The sequence below is a fragment of the Xenopus laevis genome, chromosome 1S (genome assembly GCF_017654675.1).
Source record: "Xenopus laevis strain J_2021 chromosome 1S, Xenopus_laevis_v10.1, whole genome shotgun sequence".
Lineage (NCBI taxonomy): Eukaryota > Metazoa > Chordata > Amphibia > Anura > Pipidae > Xenopus > Xenopus laevis.
The window spans coordinates 29,407,454-29,426,209 of record NC_054372.1 but is presented as its reverse complement, the minus strand read 5'-3'; the positions used below and the strand labels follow the sequence as shown (position 1 = coordinate 29,426,209).

The 18,756-nt window shown below is 37.3% G+C and overlaps 1 protein-coding gene across 2 annotated transcripts in view; it reads left to right on the top strand.

The window, feature by feature from the left end:
- Nucleotides 1-18,525, top strand: part of kdr.S (kinase insert domain receptor S homeolog) — a 29,547-nt gene extending 11,022 nt beyond the window's left edge. For both annotated transcript variants that reach the window (XM_018243145.2, XM_041579471.1), the window contains exons 6-30: nucleotides 1,392-1,531; nucleotides 1,617-1,785; nucleotides 3,246-3,360; nucleotides 3,441-3,601; nucleotides 3,840-3,996; nucleotides 6,281-6,404; nucleotides 6,665-6,773; nucleotides 7,083-7,406; nucleotides 7,540-7,686; nucleotides 7,857-7,988; nucleotides 9,218-9,324; nucleotides 9,694-9,829; nucleotides 10,103-10,207; nucleotides 11,148-11,261; nucleotides 11,490-11,578; nucleotides 12,064-12,217; nucleotides 12,638-12,735; nucleotides 12,894-13,016; nucleotides 13,114-13,225; nucleotides 13,492-13,591; nucleotides 13,693-13,798; nucleotides 14,971-15,116; nucleotides 15,445-15,541; nucleotides 16,017-16,102; nucleotides 16,416-18,525. In XM_018243145.2, coding sequence (XP_018098634.1) covers nucleotides 1,392-1,531; nucleotides 1,617-1,785; nucleotides 3,246-3,360; nucleotides 3,441-3,601; nucleotides 3,840-3,996; nucleotides 6,281-6,404; nucleotides 6,665-6,773; nucleotides 7,083-7,406; nucleotides 7,540-7,686; nucleotides 7,857-7,988; nucleotides 9,218-9,324; nucleotides 9,694-9,829; nucleotides 10,103-10,207; nucleotides 11,148-11,261; nucleotides 11,490-11,578; nucleotides 12,064-12,217; nucleotides 12,638-12,735; nucleotides 12,894-13,016; nucleotides 13,114-13,225; nucleotides 13,492-13,591; nucleotides 13,693-13,798; nucleotides 14,971-15,116; nucleotides 15,445-15,541; nucleotides 16,017-16,102; nucleotides 16,416-16,614 — 3,350 coding nt within the window. In that variant the 3' untranslated portion in view covers nucleotides 16,615-18,525. The remainder of the gene's footprint in view (nucleotides 1-1,391; nucleotides 1,532-1,616; nucleotides 1,786-3,245; nucleotides 3,361-3,440; nucleotides 3,602-3,839; nucleotides 3,997-6,280; nucleotides 6,405-6,664; nucleotides 6,774-7,082; nucleotides 7,407-7,539; nucleotides 7,687-7,856; nucleotides 7,989-9,217; nucleotides 9,325-9,693; nucleotides 9,830-10,102; nucleotides 10,208-11,147; nucleotides 11,262-11,489; nucleotides 11,579-12,063; nucleotides 12,218-12,637; nucleotides 12,736-12,893; nucleotides 13,017-13,113; nucleotides 13,226-13,491; nucleotides 13,592-13,692; nucleotides 13,799-14,970; nucleotides 15,117-15,444; nucleotides 15,542-16,016; nucleotides 16,103-16,415) is intronic.
- The last annotated feature ends 231 nt before the right edge of the window (nucleotides 18,526-18,756 follow it).

The following is an 18,756-nucleotide window of genomic DNA, read 5'->3' as shown; positions in this document are numbered from 1 at the left end:
GTAAGAAGCTTGTTTATTAATGCATTTTGATTAAATGTTTATTTATTAAATGTGTCAGCACAATAGTGGTGATTGTTTTTGTTTTCGATTCAAATGTATGGCTTTAAAAGGGTGGTTTACCTTTAAAGGAGAACTAAATCCTAAAAATGCCATGTTTTATATACTGAACTTATTGCACCAGCCTACAGTTTCAGCTTGTCAATAGCAGCAATGATTCAGGACTTCAAACTTATCACAGGGGGTCACCATCTTGGAAAGTATCTGTGACACTCACATGCTCAGTGGGCTCTGAGCAGCTGTTGAGAAGCTAAGTTTAGGGGTTGTTGCAAATTATTCAGCAAAAAATGAGGTTTGTCTGTAATATAAGCTGATGCTACAGGGCTGATTATTAAATTCTGATGCTAATTGCACTGGTTTCTGTGCTGCCATGTAGTAACTATCTGTATTAATTACTAATCAGCCTTATATTGTGAGATTTATATTCTATGTGTACTGTATATTGTGTGTCGGTCTCTAAGCTCAGTAAGTGACAGCAGCACAGAGCATGTGCAGTGAATCAGCAGAAAAGAAGACGGGGAGCTACTGGGGCCTCTTTGGAGACACAGATCTTTACTGCTACAGGGATGTCGTTGCCTTGGGCTGGTACAAAAGCCCAAAACATTTCTAGCCTACTTCTTTCATTTCTTTTTTATAGTTTTATAGTTTTATAGTTACTTCTGACTCTTTGCAGCTTTCAAATGGGTGTCACTAACTCCCTTCTAAAAAAACAAATACTCTGCAAGGCTAGAAATGTATTGTTATTGTTACTTTTTATTACTGATCCTTCTATTCAGGCCCTCTCCTATTCATATTCCAGTCTTTTATTCAAATCAATGAATGGTTGCTAGGGTAATTTGGACCCTAGCTACCAGATTGGTTAAGATGCAAATTGAAGAGCTGCTGAATAAAAAGCTAAATAACTCAAAAAACCTTCAATAATAAAAAATGAAAACAAATTGCAAGTTGTCTTAGAATTTCACTCTACATCATACTAAAAGTCTCAAATCTCAAAGATGAACAACCTCTTTAAAGGAGATGGAAACGCGTTTGAAGAAAGAAGAAGCAGGAAGGCTATTGCTCTGTGGTGCTCGAGGGAACACCCCCAAGTAAAAACACCTTTCCTTCTCCTTTTAATAGGCATTGAATTGCTTTTGTTTACACTCAGCTTAATGATACAGGGTCTTTTTTACTGAGAGGTGCATAGTGCACCATTTTGCAGTTGCTACTAGGTGTAGTTGTTTATTCCCCATTTGTAGCGTTGCATCATCTTCATTATAAACATCTCACAGGTCCTTAATATGCATGCAAACTATAGCTTATTAGGTGCATGCAATATTTTTTATTTGTTTCAGGTTTTAAGATCTACAGCCTGACCATGAATCCCCATCCTCAGGTACAGCTGGCGGTTGGAGAGAAACTAGCTCTAACATGCACTGCACGTACTCCTCTAAATGTGAGAATTGACTATAAATGGGACTATCCTGCAATCATGGTAAGTGTAGTATTCCTGAAAATGCCATCTTAATGCTTATTTATACTTCCACTGTGATGAAGTTAAACTTAAACTGTCATTCTAGGATAAAAGAGTAGAAACAAAAGGGCACAAAAAAGAACTTCGTAGGGAACTGGAATTTTCGGGGATCTTCATCTTAAACTCTGTGACACTGAAAGACAGAGGCAATTACAGCTGCACAGCATACACTGGCCTCATGTCAAAGACCAGCAGTACAACTGTGATTGTACATGGTAAGACTTTGCCAATATTCTTTATCGTATACCTTCAATCATTTATAAAAACGAATTATAGCCAGTCGGGTTGCTAATAGGGGGTAACAACTGAATACTCAGCAAGTCCAGTCGTTTTAGAATTATTTATACTATATTTATAGAATTAACTTAACAAAATAAAAATGTTTATGACATTAAAATTCAATATGGACATATGTTCAGATTTCTCTTTTTTACACTTCTTCTAATCCTGTTACCTCAAAATATCCATCTAGTTTTGTAGATCAAAGATGGACTAGGCTGCTTAAAGGGGACCTGATACCTTAAGAAATAATTCCAAATTCTATTTTATCATGTTAGTCAAGAAAAATATACTTTACTTATACTATATAAATTATTTATATCTTGTTTCCTTCAGCCTGGTAATTCATAATTATAGCAAGCAGGCAGCTGCGATTTTATGGACACGGTTATTAATGTAAGCCTTACATTATCTCAAAATTTTATTTCTGTGCCAGAGTGGGGGACCTGATGGCAATCCTCATGCACAGGCTACATAATTAGATGGTAAGGAGGGAGGGGGGAATGTAGGGAGAGCAGTGACATTTAGGAACTGCTGAATGGAAAGTGAAAGTCATTTCCTGCTCCGCCTCTATGCATTAGGCATAGAGGAGGGGCAGGCAATATATGATTGACAGCTGAGATTTTTAAATGAGTTTGCAACAGGTATAGATGCTTTTAAAAAAAAAGAATTTGGATTTCATGTCTAATTTCAAAAAAAAAACTTTAATTATACACGTTTTTATGTCTGGGTGACTTGTCCACTTCAAACATACATACATCACAAGCCATTATAATAAATACCAAAATAGAGACGTGTGCCCTACTGACAATGAGGGACAATAGACTACAGGGAAGGCTCCAGTCTTTTGATGTTTAGGAAGTAGATGGATGTGTATTCATTATATCAAAGGAATTAACTGGGTTCACTGAGGACTAATACACATTAAAAGGAATATAAAGCAATTGGCCATTATATGAAACTGCTAGCAGGAAATCCAGGAATCTATCTAGGGTATATTATGCTTGGAACAGACTTTCAAATAAAAAAAATAAAAATAAAAAAAGGGGTTTAAACATACAGTAAATGGGGAATCTCTAGTAAGTTTAAAGGATATAGAGAAAAAGTCGAACTGTTAGAACCGACTGGTCATTTACTTTTTCCCCCCTATCCGATTACTTATTCTGAATGATCAAAATGGGAAAATAATTTGACTCATGACTAAAGTTTGCACCTATAGAAAGACTGTAACAATTTAGTAAAACATATGGCTTTCCTTTTCAATGCAGTTGTTTATCCCGAGGTCTTGATTTGTTTCATTTTGGGGTATTTGCCTTCCGATTCAATTATCTGGAACAGTTTGCCCCCAGAATTGCTCTAGCTCTATTTGGACCACAAAAAATATTTGTATTTACAGAGAAGCCCTTCATAACCCTTGATGAAACCATGGACTCTGTCATTGTAACCAAAGTTGGGCAGACGGTGAGAATCCCTGTGAAGTACACAGCATACCCTACTCCTGATATACGATGGTGAGGCTATTACATTATTTCCTATCATGGGTTTGATGATGTATTAGACATCACACTGAAACCTTTGTATGCCATTTTAGGTTGAAGAATGGGAAACCGATGCCTCATCATATAGTTAAAATGGAAAACTCTTTATTAATCAATGGCACATGTGAAGAGGATGCTGGGCATTACACCGTCAGTCTTAGAAATGGTCAGACAAAGCAGCAGGAAAGCCATACCTTCCAACTGATTGTACAGGGTAAGTATGATTCTAATGGCAACTGCTCTAATAGGAAAGAGTGGGCTGTACTTAGTATTAGTACTTAATATTAGTATTTATATGTAAGTAATGAGGAGAACACATGAAGGATGCATATATTTTAGGGCTTGTGAGGTTATGGATATTCATACATGTAAACAAATTAAACAAACATGAAGAGAGATTTCTTTACATTCTACTTTACCTTGAAATGCTGACATTGGATTTTGTTTTGCAGTGCCACCAAAGATATATGAGAAAGCTGTGCCTGCCCCCCTGGATTCTTACAAGTACAGCAATCCTTATATTTTAACCTGCACAGCATCTGGAATTCCTAACCCAGTCAGTATAAAGTGGGAGTGGCAGCTGGAAGATGAGTGTTCTTTTTATTCACAGTAAGTGGGTTATATTCCCTGTACACTTTAATTGGCTAATACAAGAGATACGAGATCTTCTGCACTCAACCCATTATCAATATATTTAAGACATTGATACTTTTGTGCACACAGCTACTAAAAAATGCCTTACCCTTTAAACAAAACAGGGATTGTTTGTCCATATATTGCAATATATTTAAGCTGGCCAACTACGTCAAAGTCATCCCATATCTGGCCATTCCTACACTCAAATTGCATCTGATTCATTAAGAATTCTATTGCTTTATTATACATTTTACAAAGGGACTACGTTTTACCTGCAACTTACTTGCTGCTTTCAAGTTAAAACTCCCAAACTTGGTTGCCCTTTTATTAGCCACCAGTGGGATCACCTGACTATAGCTGCGTAGGGTGAGAGCTACAACGTGGAGCTGGCTTTAATTGGCTGCAGTTGAGAGGAAAATATAACATTGATATAAATAGGGTTTTCTTTAAAGGAGACATAGGATAAATTAAAAAACAAACTAATTTTGTAGGCAATTATGAGTAATATAGGATGTTGCTTTTACATGGTGCTAAAAATTAATATTAAAAATAGCCTCTTTATTAGAGCTCCCTATAGATGTTCTCTGGTCCCTGTTTCAAATGAGGAGTGGGCATGTCCTAACGGTCCCTGCCAGAAGCACAGTAGGAGGGGGACAACCAATCACAGCCCTGCAGTCACACATGCACAGACAGGCTTCAGTTCCCTGTCAGGTCCTGCTAGCTGCTGATTGGTTCCTGTCCTACAGTGCAGTGAGCCGCCAGCTCCCCTGCACAGCCTGGGAATTCAGGGAGCAGGAAGTGGAAGAGAAGTGAGGGATTATTAGGGTTTTTGCAGAAATATTCAATAAATCAACATGAAACACTACTTTTTTAAGCACAATTCTTCATTTAAATGAGTATAACGCACCAGTACATTCTTGTTTTTTACACAAAATGTCTCCTTTAAGGACTCAAACTACAGCCCACATATGCTTCATACATATCTGGCCAATCCCTGACCAGATATTTGTTGGACACAGTGTCAACTGAGCAGTATTAGAATCCCATACCTTACCTATAATGAACCTTTTAGCTGATAAAGCAGGTAAATGGCTGACCTGGTCGCTAAATGGGTATCTTTAGATGGGTTTTTCATTCACACACCACTACATTTGTTGTGCAGACATAATCAACTTATTATCTGTGTGAAAAGCCATCTGAGAGGAAGTGTGCTGATTGATGTGCGCGGTGATAGGGATCCTGCACGGGGGCTCACACAACTTCCCTTATCAGGCCTTTGCACAAATCCAGACTTCCTGTCACAGGGGCCAGAATATTCCGCTTTCCTGTTTTCATGTTTTTTGGATGACTTCCTCTAACCTCTTCCTCTAGAGTACTTCCTACCAACCCAAAAGCAACCTCCATAAAGATCACACAGATTCCTGTCACCCTGATTTTTTTTCTGGTCCACATGAAAAAAAAATATATGAATGAACATTGTTATAAAATGGAAATCTTACCATCCCCTCCCCCCTCCTCAGGGTCATATTGGAAATTGCTTAAAATGCAAAAAATCTCCCCAGGCCTCTTTCTCTTTCTTTTTGAGGCCTCAGAGCAACTGGTGTAAGCAATAGAAAGCATACTGCCCTTAAGAGGTTGTTGAATTCAACTCTACAACTTAAAGGGGAACTATTATGAAAATGAAAATGTGATATACGCCTTTTTCATACTGAAATAAGATGCTTTCTAAATACAATCAGTTAAATATTCTGCATTGTTTCTGAAATAATCACGTTTATTTTCACTATCCCTCTCAGTATTTGTTTATTTTTATTCTTTCTTCATGCAGCAGTTGGGTGTCAGATGGGTTGGGTTGACAGCAAATGTATTAGAGCTCACTCAAATAACTGATTCCAGTACAAACAAAATCTAACAAAATAACTGCCTTTTGCACAAATCCTGCATGTAGAGAGACATGATGTCTGGTGATTTTAATAGAGTAAGCGCTAATACATCTAAGCAAAAGGAGCCCCCCTATAAGATATATTGGATCATTTATCTGACACCCAACTGCTGCATGAAGACAGAATGAAGAGAAACAGATGCTGAGAGAGGGATAGTGAAGATATTTCAGAAACGGTACAGAATATTTAATTGTTTGTATTTAGAAAGTTTCTTATTTTAGTGTGATGAAGCATAAAATATGTATATGTATCTAGCACAATTTGTAGCCCTATGGAAGGCTCTTCATTGGACTCTGATATCTTCTGTTTTTTAGCCAATATGATATTGGGAAAAAACCATACACATGTGCAAGCTGGAGGGATATTTCTGACAAAAATGGCGGAAATGTGATTGAAACCGATGAAACTCGCACAGATGTCATAGAAGACAAAGTAAAGGTGAGAATTTGCATTTATGACTCTTGCAGATCTTTACGAAGCTCAGAATCCTACACCATTCCAATTGGAGTCAATCAGCTCAGCCAACAACACAATGAATGATGTGTGCACACAATAAAGTAAACTCCTAGCAACTAGAAGTTCTGATGTGTTTGTTGCCTATATAGAATTGTCAAGATTGTTTGAACCTATTATATGCTTTATAAGACGTTGAATAATAATATTGGATGCTTCATGGTCCGTTTCTTTTGTTTTATCAGACAGTGAGTAAGTTGATCATTCGTTCTGCCAGAGTATCTTCCCTGTATAGATGCTCAGCATATAACCAAGCAGGAGAGGATGAGCATGTGATCTCTTTCCATGTTACCAGTAAGTGTGGCTATATTCGGCAGAGTAAATCCTGCAGTAGATATAGACAGCGTGTGACCATTATAGATGAACGACAACATCTTTGACTTTTGTCGCATAAATGTTCAATGGTGACTTGCAAAGTTCTTTAATAGGAATGTTTACAGGTGCTGAGGTTGTGTTTTAGAAAGACCTGCAGCTATGACACTGCTGCTTTCTATATCTATATCTTTTCTGTTATTTGTTCTTAGTATTTAAACTGCAGTATAAGTCAGCAAACCTGTATAACAATAAAAAAAAGTGACTTTTTTTGTTTTGACTGTTTTTAAGGAGGCCTAGAAATTGACATGCATCCTAGCAGCAAGCTGACTGAGCGGGACAATGTAACTCTCCTATGCACAGCTGACAAGTTTACTTATGAGAATGTCACATGGTTTAAGCTTAACCCCAGCAGATGGTCAATACCAGTGTGCAAAAACCTCGTTGGCCTGGTCAAAATGCATGTCTCAACGACAAATACCAATGGAAACAATGTGACCTCAGCTCTAATCCTGCATAACATTTCAATGCATGAACAAGGCAACTATGTGTGTGTTGCTCAAGACAAAAAGACCCAGAAGAGATATTGTTTGGTCAGACACATAAGTATACAAGGTAACATTAAAAAAAATACTATCTAATTAAAATTTTGTCATAAAAACTTAACAGACTTTTTGATTTTTCTTTTTGAATGCTGTTTCATTAATGATAAAAAGACTGATATGTCTCTTGTGTTATCTATACACAGCACAGAAAGTTCCCTTCATCCACCATGATCTGAAGAACCAAACTAGAAATGTCAGTGAAACAGTGGTAGTGAAGTGTCAGGCCTCTGGAAATCCTGATCCGCAAATCCTCTGGTTTAAAGATGAGGACAGCCTTGTAGAAGACTCAGGTGATGGTCTAATAAAAATTATACAATGTGGGGCTAATTTTATAATTAAACTGATGGTCCTTATTTATTTACTGCCATAAAATTTGCCAGAAATTCATATTTTCACTTTATCATGTTCTAAATGTCAGGCTTTCATCGTGCGACAATAATTTAAGTTTTACCTGTTTTAGGCATTATTTTAAAAGATGGCAATAGGACTTTGATAATCCAAAGAGTTAGGAAGGAAGATGAAGGGGTCTATTCTTGCAAGGCTTGTAATGACTTGGGATGCACAAAGTCAGAAATGTACTTCACTGTAAATGGTAAGTGTGGATTATCACATATCCCTATTGTCTAGTACTGATTGTTTGGAGATCTTAAACTATTGCAAGAGCTTACTATTAGCCAAAATTCCCTGTATGCCATCAACCTAACGTTCACAATCCTCTAGAAACTAGTTAGCTGGTTGTAGTGCAGTCACCACCTAATACTGCATTTTACATGTGTGTCATCCTTACCCTTTTCTAAAGGGAAATTAAAAGGGTGGTTCACCTTTAAGTTAACCTTTAGTATGTTATAGAATGGCTAATTCTAAGCAACTTTTCAATTGGCCTTCATTTAGTCTTTTTTATAGTTTTTGAATCATTTGCCTTTTTGCTCTGACTTTCTCCAGCTTTCAAATGGGGGTCACTGACCCCATCTAAAAAAACAAGTGCTCTGTAAGGCTACATATTTGTTGCTATTGCTATTTTTTATTAATTATAATTTAAATGATTAAAAATTTAAACAAATTTCTTATTATATCAGACTATTGCTCTCTTCATCATACTGAAAGTTAATTTATGGATTTAATGTTTAGCAAGATCCTATTTGTCGGCAGATTTAAAATTATGGGTGAGCTTTTAAAAACCCCTTTAAAGTCTTTCCACAAAGTTTAAAGATTATGTTAGAATCTTTTAGATAGAATGTTTGCTAGGTATTGCATGTACTCACTTCCAACGGGTTCCTGCTGCAGAGAAGTGAGAGCCTGACCAGCAGCCATGTTGATTTCAACATCAGATCTAGCTGGGGGAGCTGGAATTCTTAAACAATACAGAAAAAACAATATAAACGACTTCAATATTGGAATTGTGAAGTTGCTTATACTAAAGAATTCTAACAGAAAACCTAAACTTTGTGGGAGGCGACTAAATCTCCTGGCAGGGGCATATGGTCAGATTCGGGGAGATTTAGTCACCTGACTAAAGGCCTTTTCTTCGAGGTGACAATCTCCGTGAACTGCCTTCCCCCTGCTATAATGAGAAAACACCAGCGCAATGGCACTCGCAGCACCTCGATTTCCGAAGTCGCCCAAAGTTGCCTCACGAGGAAGCGCCACAAGTGCATTCCCGCAGGTGATTTTTCAATTTAGCAGGCGGAAGGCAGTTCGGGGAGATTGTCCGTTTGCCCCTGCCCTAATATCCCCTACATAAAGAAGCATGATTGGGGAATGTGTATTTCCCACAACACAGCTGTGACATGAGCAGTCAAACGTTCAATTGTCTTTCCGTAGACACAGACGAGAAAACAAATCTGGAGCTCATTATTCTGGTTGGCACCGGAATCATCGCCTTGTTTTTTTGGGTGCTTCTCGTAATCATCCTCCGGACCGTAAAGAGGGTAATAAGAATTTTCCTACTGTGCCATTTGTATTTGTCCAGCATGACAAATTAAATCTGACTGAGGGGCTTTTATGTTCATCATTCTCATTGTCCTCATATCAACAGACACATTTTTTCCTTTTCGTAGCAAAAAACCACTGCATGGTTTGCTAAGAATAAAGTCAATTCAGTTTAATTGTGATTTCCCATAGAAAAATGCCTGGATTATTCAAATACATCCATTATGAACCAACAGGCATTACTTTGGATGCATTGGTGACTATGTCTGAGTTATAGGGGGTTCTGAGGTCACAACTACAGTTAGTCTCCCTGTCCTGTTTTACAATGTGATGTCTAGCTGATGTGTCGAAAATTACTCTTTTTTTAGCCCAATGGAGGGGAACTTAAGGCCGGCTATTTGTCCATCATTATGGACCCTGGTGAAGTTCCGATTGAGGAACAGTGCGAGCGACTTTCTTATGACGCCAGCAAGTGGGAGTTCCCAAGAGATCGTCTTAAATTAGGTGCATTTTTTAAGTTTCATGAATATTTATGTGTGTGATTTTGCTCTGAAGTTCTGTAAATTAAACATGGTGTTAAATAGGAGGTATTCTTTGTTGTTTTTTAATGGACAATAGATGCAGATACATTTTATTGAACTATGTTCTATTTGCATTTACACACTATACAGTTCTTTGGCTTATTTCAGAATATAACTGTATTTTTGAAGGCTCACCTTCAATTTTAAATCTGCCGAAAAATAGGATCTTGTTAAATGTTAAATCCTTCTCTTCTAGGGAAGCTGCTTGGCCGTGGGGCTTTTGGACAAGTTTTGGAAGCGGATGCCTTTGGAATTGATAAAAGTGGCACCTGCAAAACTGTCGCAGTAAAAATGCTGAAAGGTAAATATGTTTATATTATTTGTCTATCTTACTGGAAATGAGTAGAATAGAATATAGAAGGAAACATGCATGGAGGAAGAAAACCAATACTTTCATTATATACGCAAAGTGAATTGTTATGTGAATTAAAAACTATATAGCACAGTTCAAGACAGGGTTACCATTTAAACATGATTGTAGAATAATAGGAATTTATTTAAGTTTCATTAAATAAGGGAGTGTTAAAGGGTAACTAAAGTCTGACTATCATTCCCATGTCAACCAGATTTTTATCATGTGTGATAGAGCCTGCCTGTGCACCAAGACTAAGGGTCTAGCCACAAGAGTAGATTCGGGGAGATTAGTCGCCCCTGCGACAAATCGAATATCGAATATTGTCAAATATACTCGAAGTTCAAATGGGAGGTTATTTAAGAAAAAAAAATTGACGCTTAATAAAGCTCGAACGAATATTACTGACTCGAAAACTTGCATCAAATTCAACTTGAAAATCGACTAAACTCGAATCTCAGGAAGGCTATTAACATCTTCAAATGGGTCACTGGACCTCTGCCGTTGACTTTTAAATGAACTCGGCAGGGTTTAGGTGGTGAATAGTCAAATTCGAATTGTTCCCAGGGTCAAGGCTTGATACATTGATACAGTTTGGCTTATACCCAATTTGAATTTGTGAGTTTTAGAAAATTCGAATTTACTATTCGACCCTTAATAAATCTGCCCCATAGTGTGCTTCCTTTGGGTAGGGCACTTGATGTACATGTGCATTAGTACCCAGAAGATAAGTTAAGTTCCACAGGGATTTTGGGAAGGGGCACAGCAACCCTATGCTATAAGATTGAAAAATACAAGTGTTCTCCATCATTGTGGATGGAAGCAAAATTGTGTACATTTTACGAACTGCTTAAAAATTTAAATGTTTTGTCTGTTTTATCATCCACAGAAGGGGCTACCACCAGTGAACACAGTGCATTAATGACAGAGCTGAAAATTCTGAGCCACATTGGTCACCATTTAAATGTCGTCAACCTGCTTGGAGCCTGCACCAAACCTGGAGGTAAGGAATCATTTAGTGGCTAAACTAAAAGTGCTGACTTTCTAAAAAATATACACTAAAGAAGCAGCCACCAACTCTTCTCATGTACAGGGCCAGTTTTGTCAAAAGTATCATGGCTGCCATAGGCATATAGCCCATGGGCATCCAGATGGACAATTCTGCAGTGAAGTTTGTAGGTAACTGTTTGTACAAAGCATTTATTCAAAATGTCATGTTTCTCTCTTTTAGGTCCATTAATGGTGATTGTGGAATACTGTAAATATGGAAATCTGTCTGCTTATTTAAGAAGCAAACGAAGTGAATTTGTGTTATACAAGGTACATTAATTAATGTCTATAAACAGTCTGCGGCTATAGGTGTCTGCTGGCCACATACCTGCTATAATTACATATGACAATGCCACTTCCTCTTGCCAACCATTGAATTGCAGCAAAACCTGGCTAAAAAAATGCTAATTGCTGTCAGAAAGTGTCTCTTGTCATCCTACCTTTATTTTGTAAAGTTTATGCTGTAGAGTTGTTTGTTGATAGAGAAGATAAGAGGTTTTTCAGATCTAAAACTGATACTGAGAGGAAGTATAAGCATGAGTAAATGTGGGAACCTGGGGAGATAATGGCTCGAGATATTGAGGATTCTATTATCTTTCCCCAGCTATCTGTTTAAGTGGCTACATCACCATTCCTTGTTTGTGTTTACTGGACATTTTCTATATAGGTTAGGCATTTATTTCTAAATGAATGGATGATTTAAATCAATGCTCCCATCTAAACGTTAACCAATAACCTCATGCTTTTAATTTCAGACTAAAACTCCCCACTACAGGAAACAACACTATGTTGAAGTTTCAAGAGAACTTAAGCGGCGCTTAGATAGTATTGCAAGTAGCCAAAGCTCAGCCAGCTCTGGGTTTGCAGAAGAGAAATCTCTCAGCGACGTTGAGGAAGAAGATACTGAAGGTTTGTATTCTGGTCTTTAGCATATATATTTCTATATATATATATCTATATATCTATATATCTATATATATATATCATTATAGCATTGGACCATGTAAAACTCATCATAAACAAAATTAAATAATTTCCGGCCAGAATTCCAGACTTACCGTTGCTCTACGGCCAAATCCCGAACCGGTTCAATTTTAGTTATAGCTGAGAGCTCTTCTCAGAGCATTCTTTTATGACTAACTCTGCATTCTAATTACTGTTCATTAGAGAGTTGCCTAGAATGATATTGATATTTTCTTTCATTATGCAAAAATAAATGGTTAGATATGATTTATATCAGGCTACTGAGAAAGTACTGGTTGATTGCTTCTATAAAGATAATCGTTTATGCTTGAGGCCTTCAGCTGCTCTCTCTCTTCTGGTATACAGTTTCTGAAGACACTTGCAAGACTCCTTTGTGTATAGAAGATCTGATATCTTACAGCTTCCAGGTGGCCAAAGGCATGGAATATATGGGGTCACGTAAGGTAAGGAACAACATGAAGCTCATAAATTTCCCCTCAACAGCATCATACATGTATATTTCTGGAAAAAAATACATTTACTTACTACTACATTTACTTACTACTTACTTACTACTTAGCAGTAAGAGATGTTATTGAGTAATGTTTTTTTTTTATCACAGTGCATCCATCGTGACCTAGCAGCACGCAATATACTACTGGCTGAGAACAATGTGGTAAAAATCTGTGACTTTGGTCTGGCACGAGATGTCTACAAAGACCCTGATTATGTCAGAAAAGGAGATGTAAGTGGATATGATTTGTTTGTATTACAAGAAAGCATTGTTTTAGTTACAGACATTTCTTTCATTGCTTGTCTTCTCTTTCTTTTTCCATTGGTAGGCTCGGCTTCCTTTGAAGTGGATGGCACCAGAAACCATCTTTGACAGAGTATACACTACACAGAGTGACGTCTGGTCATTCGGAGTACTTCTTTGGGAAATTTTTTCCTTAGGTGAGTCACGTCCTTAAATAGATTGAAATATTTAGAGATTAGTAGTCATGCAGGAAATCCTGTCTTGATTTGAGCTCTAAATAAAGGCCAGCATCTCATGGTGATGAGAGATTGTATCTGCAAGAGTATATATATTGCCCCCTTAAATAGGTATCTGCGATTTCAATAACAGGCCATGTGAGCTTGAATTTATAGGAGCAGGCTTATTTATAACACCAAAATTTGCAATATTTAAATCTGAATCCATTTCTGTCATATTTCTGTAGGAGCTTCGCCCTATCCTGGTGTTCAAATTGATGAAGACTTCTGCAGACGGTTAAAAGAGGGAACACGAATGAGGGCGCCAGAATATGCGACACCGGAAATGTAAGGAAGGGGACCAACGGCCTCATCTACTTGATTTGTTTTTACAATTTTTGTATGACTAGATTCTAGATATTTACTTACCCTTGTTCTCCTGGTGCTAGATATCAGACAATGCTGGACTGCTGGCATGGAGATCCACAACAAAGGCCTGTATTTTCTGAGCTAGTAGAGCATTTAGGAAATGTGTTGCAAGCCAGCGTGCAACAGGTAAGTCAATAAATGGAATATTGTACACACGTTCGCTTAAAACATTTCTTCCATTTAAAACTTGACCTGAAAGTGTATTTTTAACCTAACATTTTGTGGTGATCCCCCCACCTCCTTCAGAGTGACTCAGCACTCTCTGTTAATTGCTGGCAGTATGGAAGGATCAGCTTGATAAAAAAGCAGTAAACAAAATGCTCGGGGTGCCCTAGCTCTTTATAAAGAAGGGTAGTAATACTGGCAATGTGTAGAGATTGCCTTAATCACCACTACAGTGAATGAAAAAACCCAGGGTTCTCTAGCCTTCATGCATAGGAATTTTAAGAAAAAGCCTGCTTATTGGTATTCACACTGGTACAAATGCATTGTACTTGTATGTATCCAAATAAATGTGGTCAAGCCCCATGCAGTTAAAGGGATCCTGTCATCAGAAAACATTTTTTTTTCAAAACGCATCAGTTAATAGTGCTACTCCAGCAGTCTTCTGCACTGAAATCCATTTCTCAAAATAGCAAACAGATTTTTTTATATTCAATTTTTAAATCTGACATGGGGCTAGACATTTTGTAAATTTCCCAGCTGCCCCTGGTCATGTGACTTGTGCCTGCACTTTAGGAGAGAAATGCTTTCTGGCAGGCTGCTGTTTTTCCTTCTCAATGTAACTGAATGTGTCTGAGTGGGACATGGGTTTTTACTATTGAGTGTTGTTCTTAGATCTACTAGGCAGCTGTTATCTTGTGTTAGGAGCTGCTATCTAGTTACCTTCCAATTGTTGTTTTGTTTGGCTGCTGGGGGGGAAAGGGAGGGGGTGATATCACTCCAACTTGCAGTACAGCAGTAAAGAGTGATTGAAGTTTATCAGAGCACAAGTCACATGACTTGGGGCAGCTGGGAAATTGACAATATGTCTAGCCCCATGTCAGATTTCAAAATTGAATATAAAAAAATCTGTTTGCTCTTTTGAGAAATTGATTTCAGTGCAGAATTCTACTGGAGTAGTACTATTAACTGATTCATTTTGAAAAAAAATTTTTTTTCCATGGCAGTATCCCTTTAAGTTGGTGTATGCCTAGTGTGGAAAGAATAATGGGAAATGGGTTACTATTTCAATATGGAATAGTTTATGTTACAGTTGTGAGCATTCTGTTTATAATATGAAAACCTTTATTTTCAAGGACGGTAAAGACTATATTCCACTTACGGTATCTTTAAACATAGAAGATGATTCTGGCCTCTCTCTGCCAACTTCACCTGTTTCCTGTATGGAGGAAGAGGAAGTTTGCGATGCAAAATTCCATTATGATAATACAGCTGGATTAAGGTACTTGTATACACATCATACATCACACAGCATCCAACTTTACAGCTGGTTTGACATTTTTTCTTGAGCACACGAAAACACAGAATTAAGGTCATATTTGAATAAGAATTAGTATTGGATTGCACTTTCTAATGTTGTCTTTCTTTCATGCATCATTTTTGCTTACATTGTGCATGGTGAGAAATAGGGGTTTTATGGGAAGACATGCAACCAAAACCTTCTGCAGATGAGTTAACTGCTAGTTAGTCAATTAAAAATGCTACTTGTGATGCATTGTGCACAGTGAGAAATAACTACCTTTTTTTAACAGTAAAATATTTGACTTCAGGTTCCTTCAGAGCAGCAGCAAGAGACAAAGCCGTCCTGTTAGTGTCAAGACATTTGAGGACATTCCTGTAGAGCCTGTGATGAAAGTCATTCAAGATGTAAGCCCGTCTCTCCTGTTTCCTTAATATACTGCGTCTACATCTGCTTGAACACTATGGGGTATATTTATCAAAGAGTAAAGTAAGAGATCGCCACAGTCCTCTAGAGTGAAATTCCGCCACTCGCCATTCATTTCTATGGGATTTTTAAAAGAATATTTATCAATGGGTGAAAGTTCATCCTTTGATAAATACATCTTTCAGAATCCCGTAGAAATGAATGGAGAGTGGCGGAATTTCACTCTAGCAGACTGTGGCGATCTCTTTACTCCTTGATAAATGTACCCCTAGTGAAATTCTGCCACTCCCCATTAATTTCTGATCAATGATGCCTATTCAGTTGCAGTTCAGTCCATCTCATAATGGTTGCAACACACACATTGGCTGGCCAAAGGCTGGCTATGGGCGCAAGTTTTTACATATAAAAAGAATGTCAATTAATCTTTGCTTTATAAATCTGTGTTACTTGTTTTAGGAGAATCAGACAGACAGTGGGATGATTCTAGCATCAGAAGAGCTGAAAACAATACAGAACAAAACAGACCAAACACAGTTTTTTAGGTATGTGATATCAAATATTAAAAGAGATATATAAATGTATATGTGTGTGCCCCAGTGAGGGATGAAACGTTGATTGTTAAAGATTTTTTTCTGTTCTACTTTTTATATACAATTATCTGTTGGCACCAGGGCCTGTGACCCTAATACAATGTGTGCATAAGGCACAGTTATCACTTCAGCTTTTAAAACAGGTTTGCAATAAGAAGCTGCTCCTGATTTACTGTTGCTGCCAGTTATATTGGGGTATTTAGTTCCTGGTCTATCGGTGTTATTATAATTTTCAGAATATTAATTTTAGTATTTTGATGCCCAGTAAAAGCAAGGAGTCTGTTACATCCAAGTCTTCAAACCAAACTAGCGACTACCAGTCAGGGTACCATTCCGATGACACGGAGGCAGCTACAGATTCTAATGAAAAGACGCAACTACTCAAGAGAAATTCTCCATCAGACAATTGCCATCCAGACATCATTCGGCATGAAACTGTTCTCCAGTTAAGCACAGATGTTTAAATATGGTGGCATAATGCTGCACAAAACGTTTTCCTAGGAGCTACGAACAATCTAGTCTTCCTGTGCACTGCTATTAAGATACTATTTTCTTTCAACTTCTTCCAGCTGGAAGCCTCTAGGTGATATGACATACGTATGCTTCTGTGGATCTACCCAAAAATTAGGAATGGATTCCATATGACAGTGCCTTAAAGTATAGATTTTATATCATTCTGAAAACAGGGTATGGATCTTCTGGAGCCATGTTTCTTGTATTGACACCAAGTGTCTGCCATTGAGTTGTTATGAACTACTCTGCTCCTGATTACTCCTTCAATACAGTGGAAATACCAAATCACGCAGATCTTCATCTTGAGCTGTGAAAAAAATTGATGCTGCACTATTTCTAATACAGTTGTGCCTTTAAAGAAAAGCAAAGGAAATAAGGATGTTATTTGGTTTTATCATGGCTTCATACTAGGCCAAGTTACACACTGACTACCAGTCATTTTATTATACTAGTTGGATGGATGGGTATAGTAACTGGATACTGCAGAGTTATAACAACAAACATAACTTGTGTACTACATGAGTAGCAGTTTTACAATTTGTCTTAATTATTTGCTTGTTTGAATTTATATTACTTCCTCTGTTACAATAAAATGCATCATTGTCCCTAGGCTGGAATAAAACTGGCAAACAGTGGCTAATTTATTGTTAAAAATGTAGAATAAATACTCCACCATTTATATACTGATCTGGTCTCTTGGGGCATATTTATTGTAATACTGAAGTGATGTCAAACTGCTTTAGCAGCCATGATGTCAGAGCTGTAAAACGAATAAGCTATTTAGTTACAGGACATTGTTACTTCTTATTTGTTTTTGTTTTTTCATGGGGTTACCATGTAGTTCCTACATCATTATGTATTAAGGCTAGCTAAACAATCCAGGGACAGAAATTCTAAATAGCCTGCGGATAATTTAGCTTCAGTACATTCATTTTGCATCATTTATGGTCCATTGTAGTGAAAATAGATTGTAATATATAAATATTTATATTAGTAAACGGTTATATATGTGTATATATATATATATAATAAACAATATAAAGTTCTTATTTTATATTATTTTTTTGTATAATGTTTTCTAATTATATTACTCAGCTGCCGTAGGTTTCTTTCAGTTATATAAGCAAATGTTTCAGTATGATGTAAATTATGGAAATATTTTTCCATTTCAAGACATACTGGCGGCCAGAATTTGCTTGCTATGTCTTATATAAGCTATTTCTTAAAGTAGAACATAAACCTTAATAATAAAATGCCCTACCCTACAAAGACCCCCCTCCCCAGCCTAGGTGGTACCTTTTGTTCACGGGCGCCATCTTCTTCTCTTCGTAAACTTCGGGACTTCTTCTGGCGCTTTGGAAATTTCCGTGACTTTCGGCGCATGCGCAGTTGTTGTGAAACAGAAGATTACTCCAACTGCGCCTGCTCCATTACGCCGCTCTATTACCGAAGAGAAGAAGATGGCTGTCGTGAATTCCGATGCCCTGAATCTGCACCGAGGGGTAAGTAAAGAGTTAGCGGCATTTACCAAAGGTATCACCTAGGCTGCGGGCGAGCAGGGAGGGGGGGTCTATGTAGGGTAGGGTTTTTTATTAGCAAGGGTTTGGTTCTCCTTTAAATACATTGAGTTGAAAGATGTAACTCAGATGAGAGTGCCTAACTGGAGTCTTAAAACCTATTTGTCGAGCAATGAATTGATAGAAGAGAAACAGGTCTAATTGTTTAACACTTCTTGTTTATGGTTTATTGTTCATGTACATTTTTTGAACATTATTTATGTGGAACGGCAAATGTATTTACATATTGTCAAACAATCAATTGATTTTTTTTGAAAAAATTCAATAAAAAGAATTTGAAAAGTACCGGTAAGTAAATAGAGTGCCTGCCCTTCAGCTGTTACTGAGAATTCCTTCCTCTGAATGTTTGACATGGTATTAGTTGTACAGTATTCCCTCCATTGCTGGAGGGGTGAACATTGAACATCTCTTACTTAAAAGCACTCACTAATGGTCTTTTGTTGTTAATGGGATATCAACAATATTTTAACCTGTCAGCCCTTCCGTACCAAGAACCTGAGAATCTTGGGGGTTATT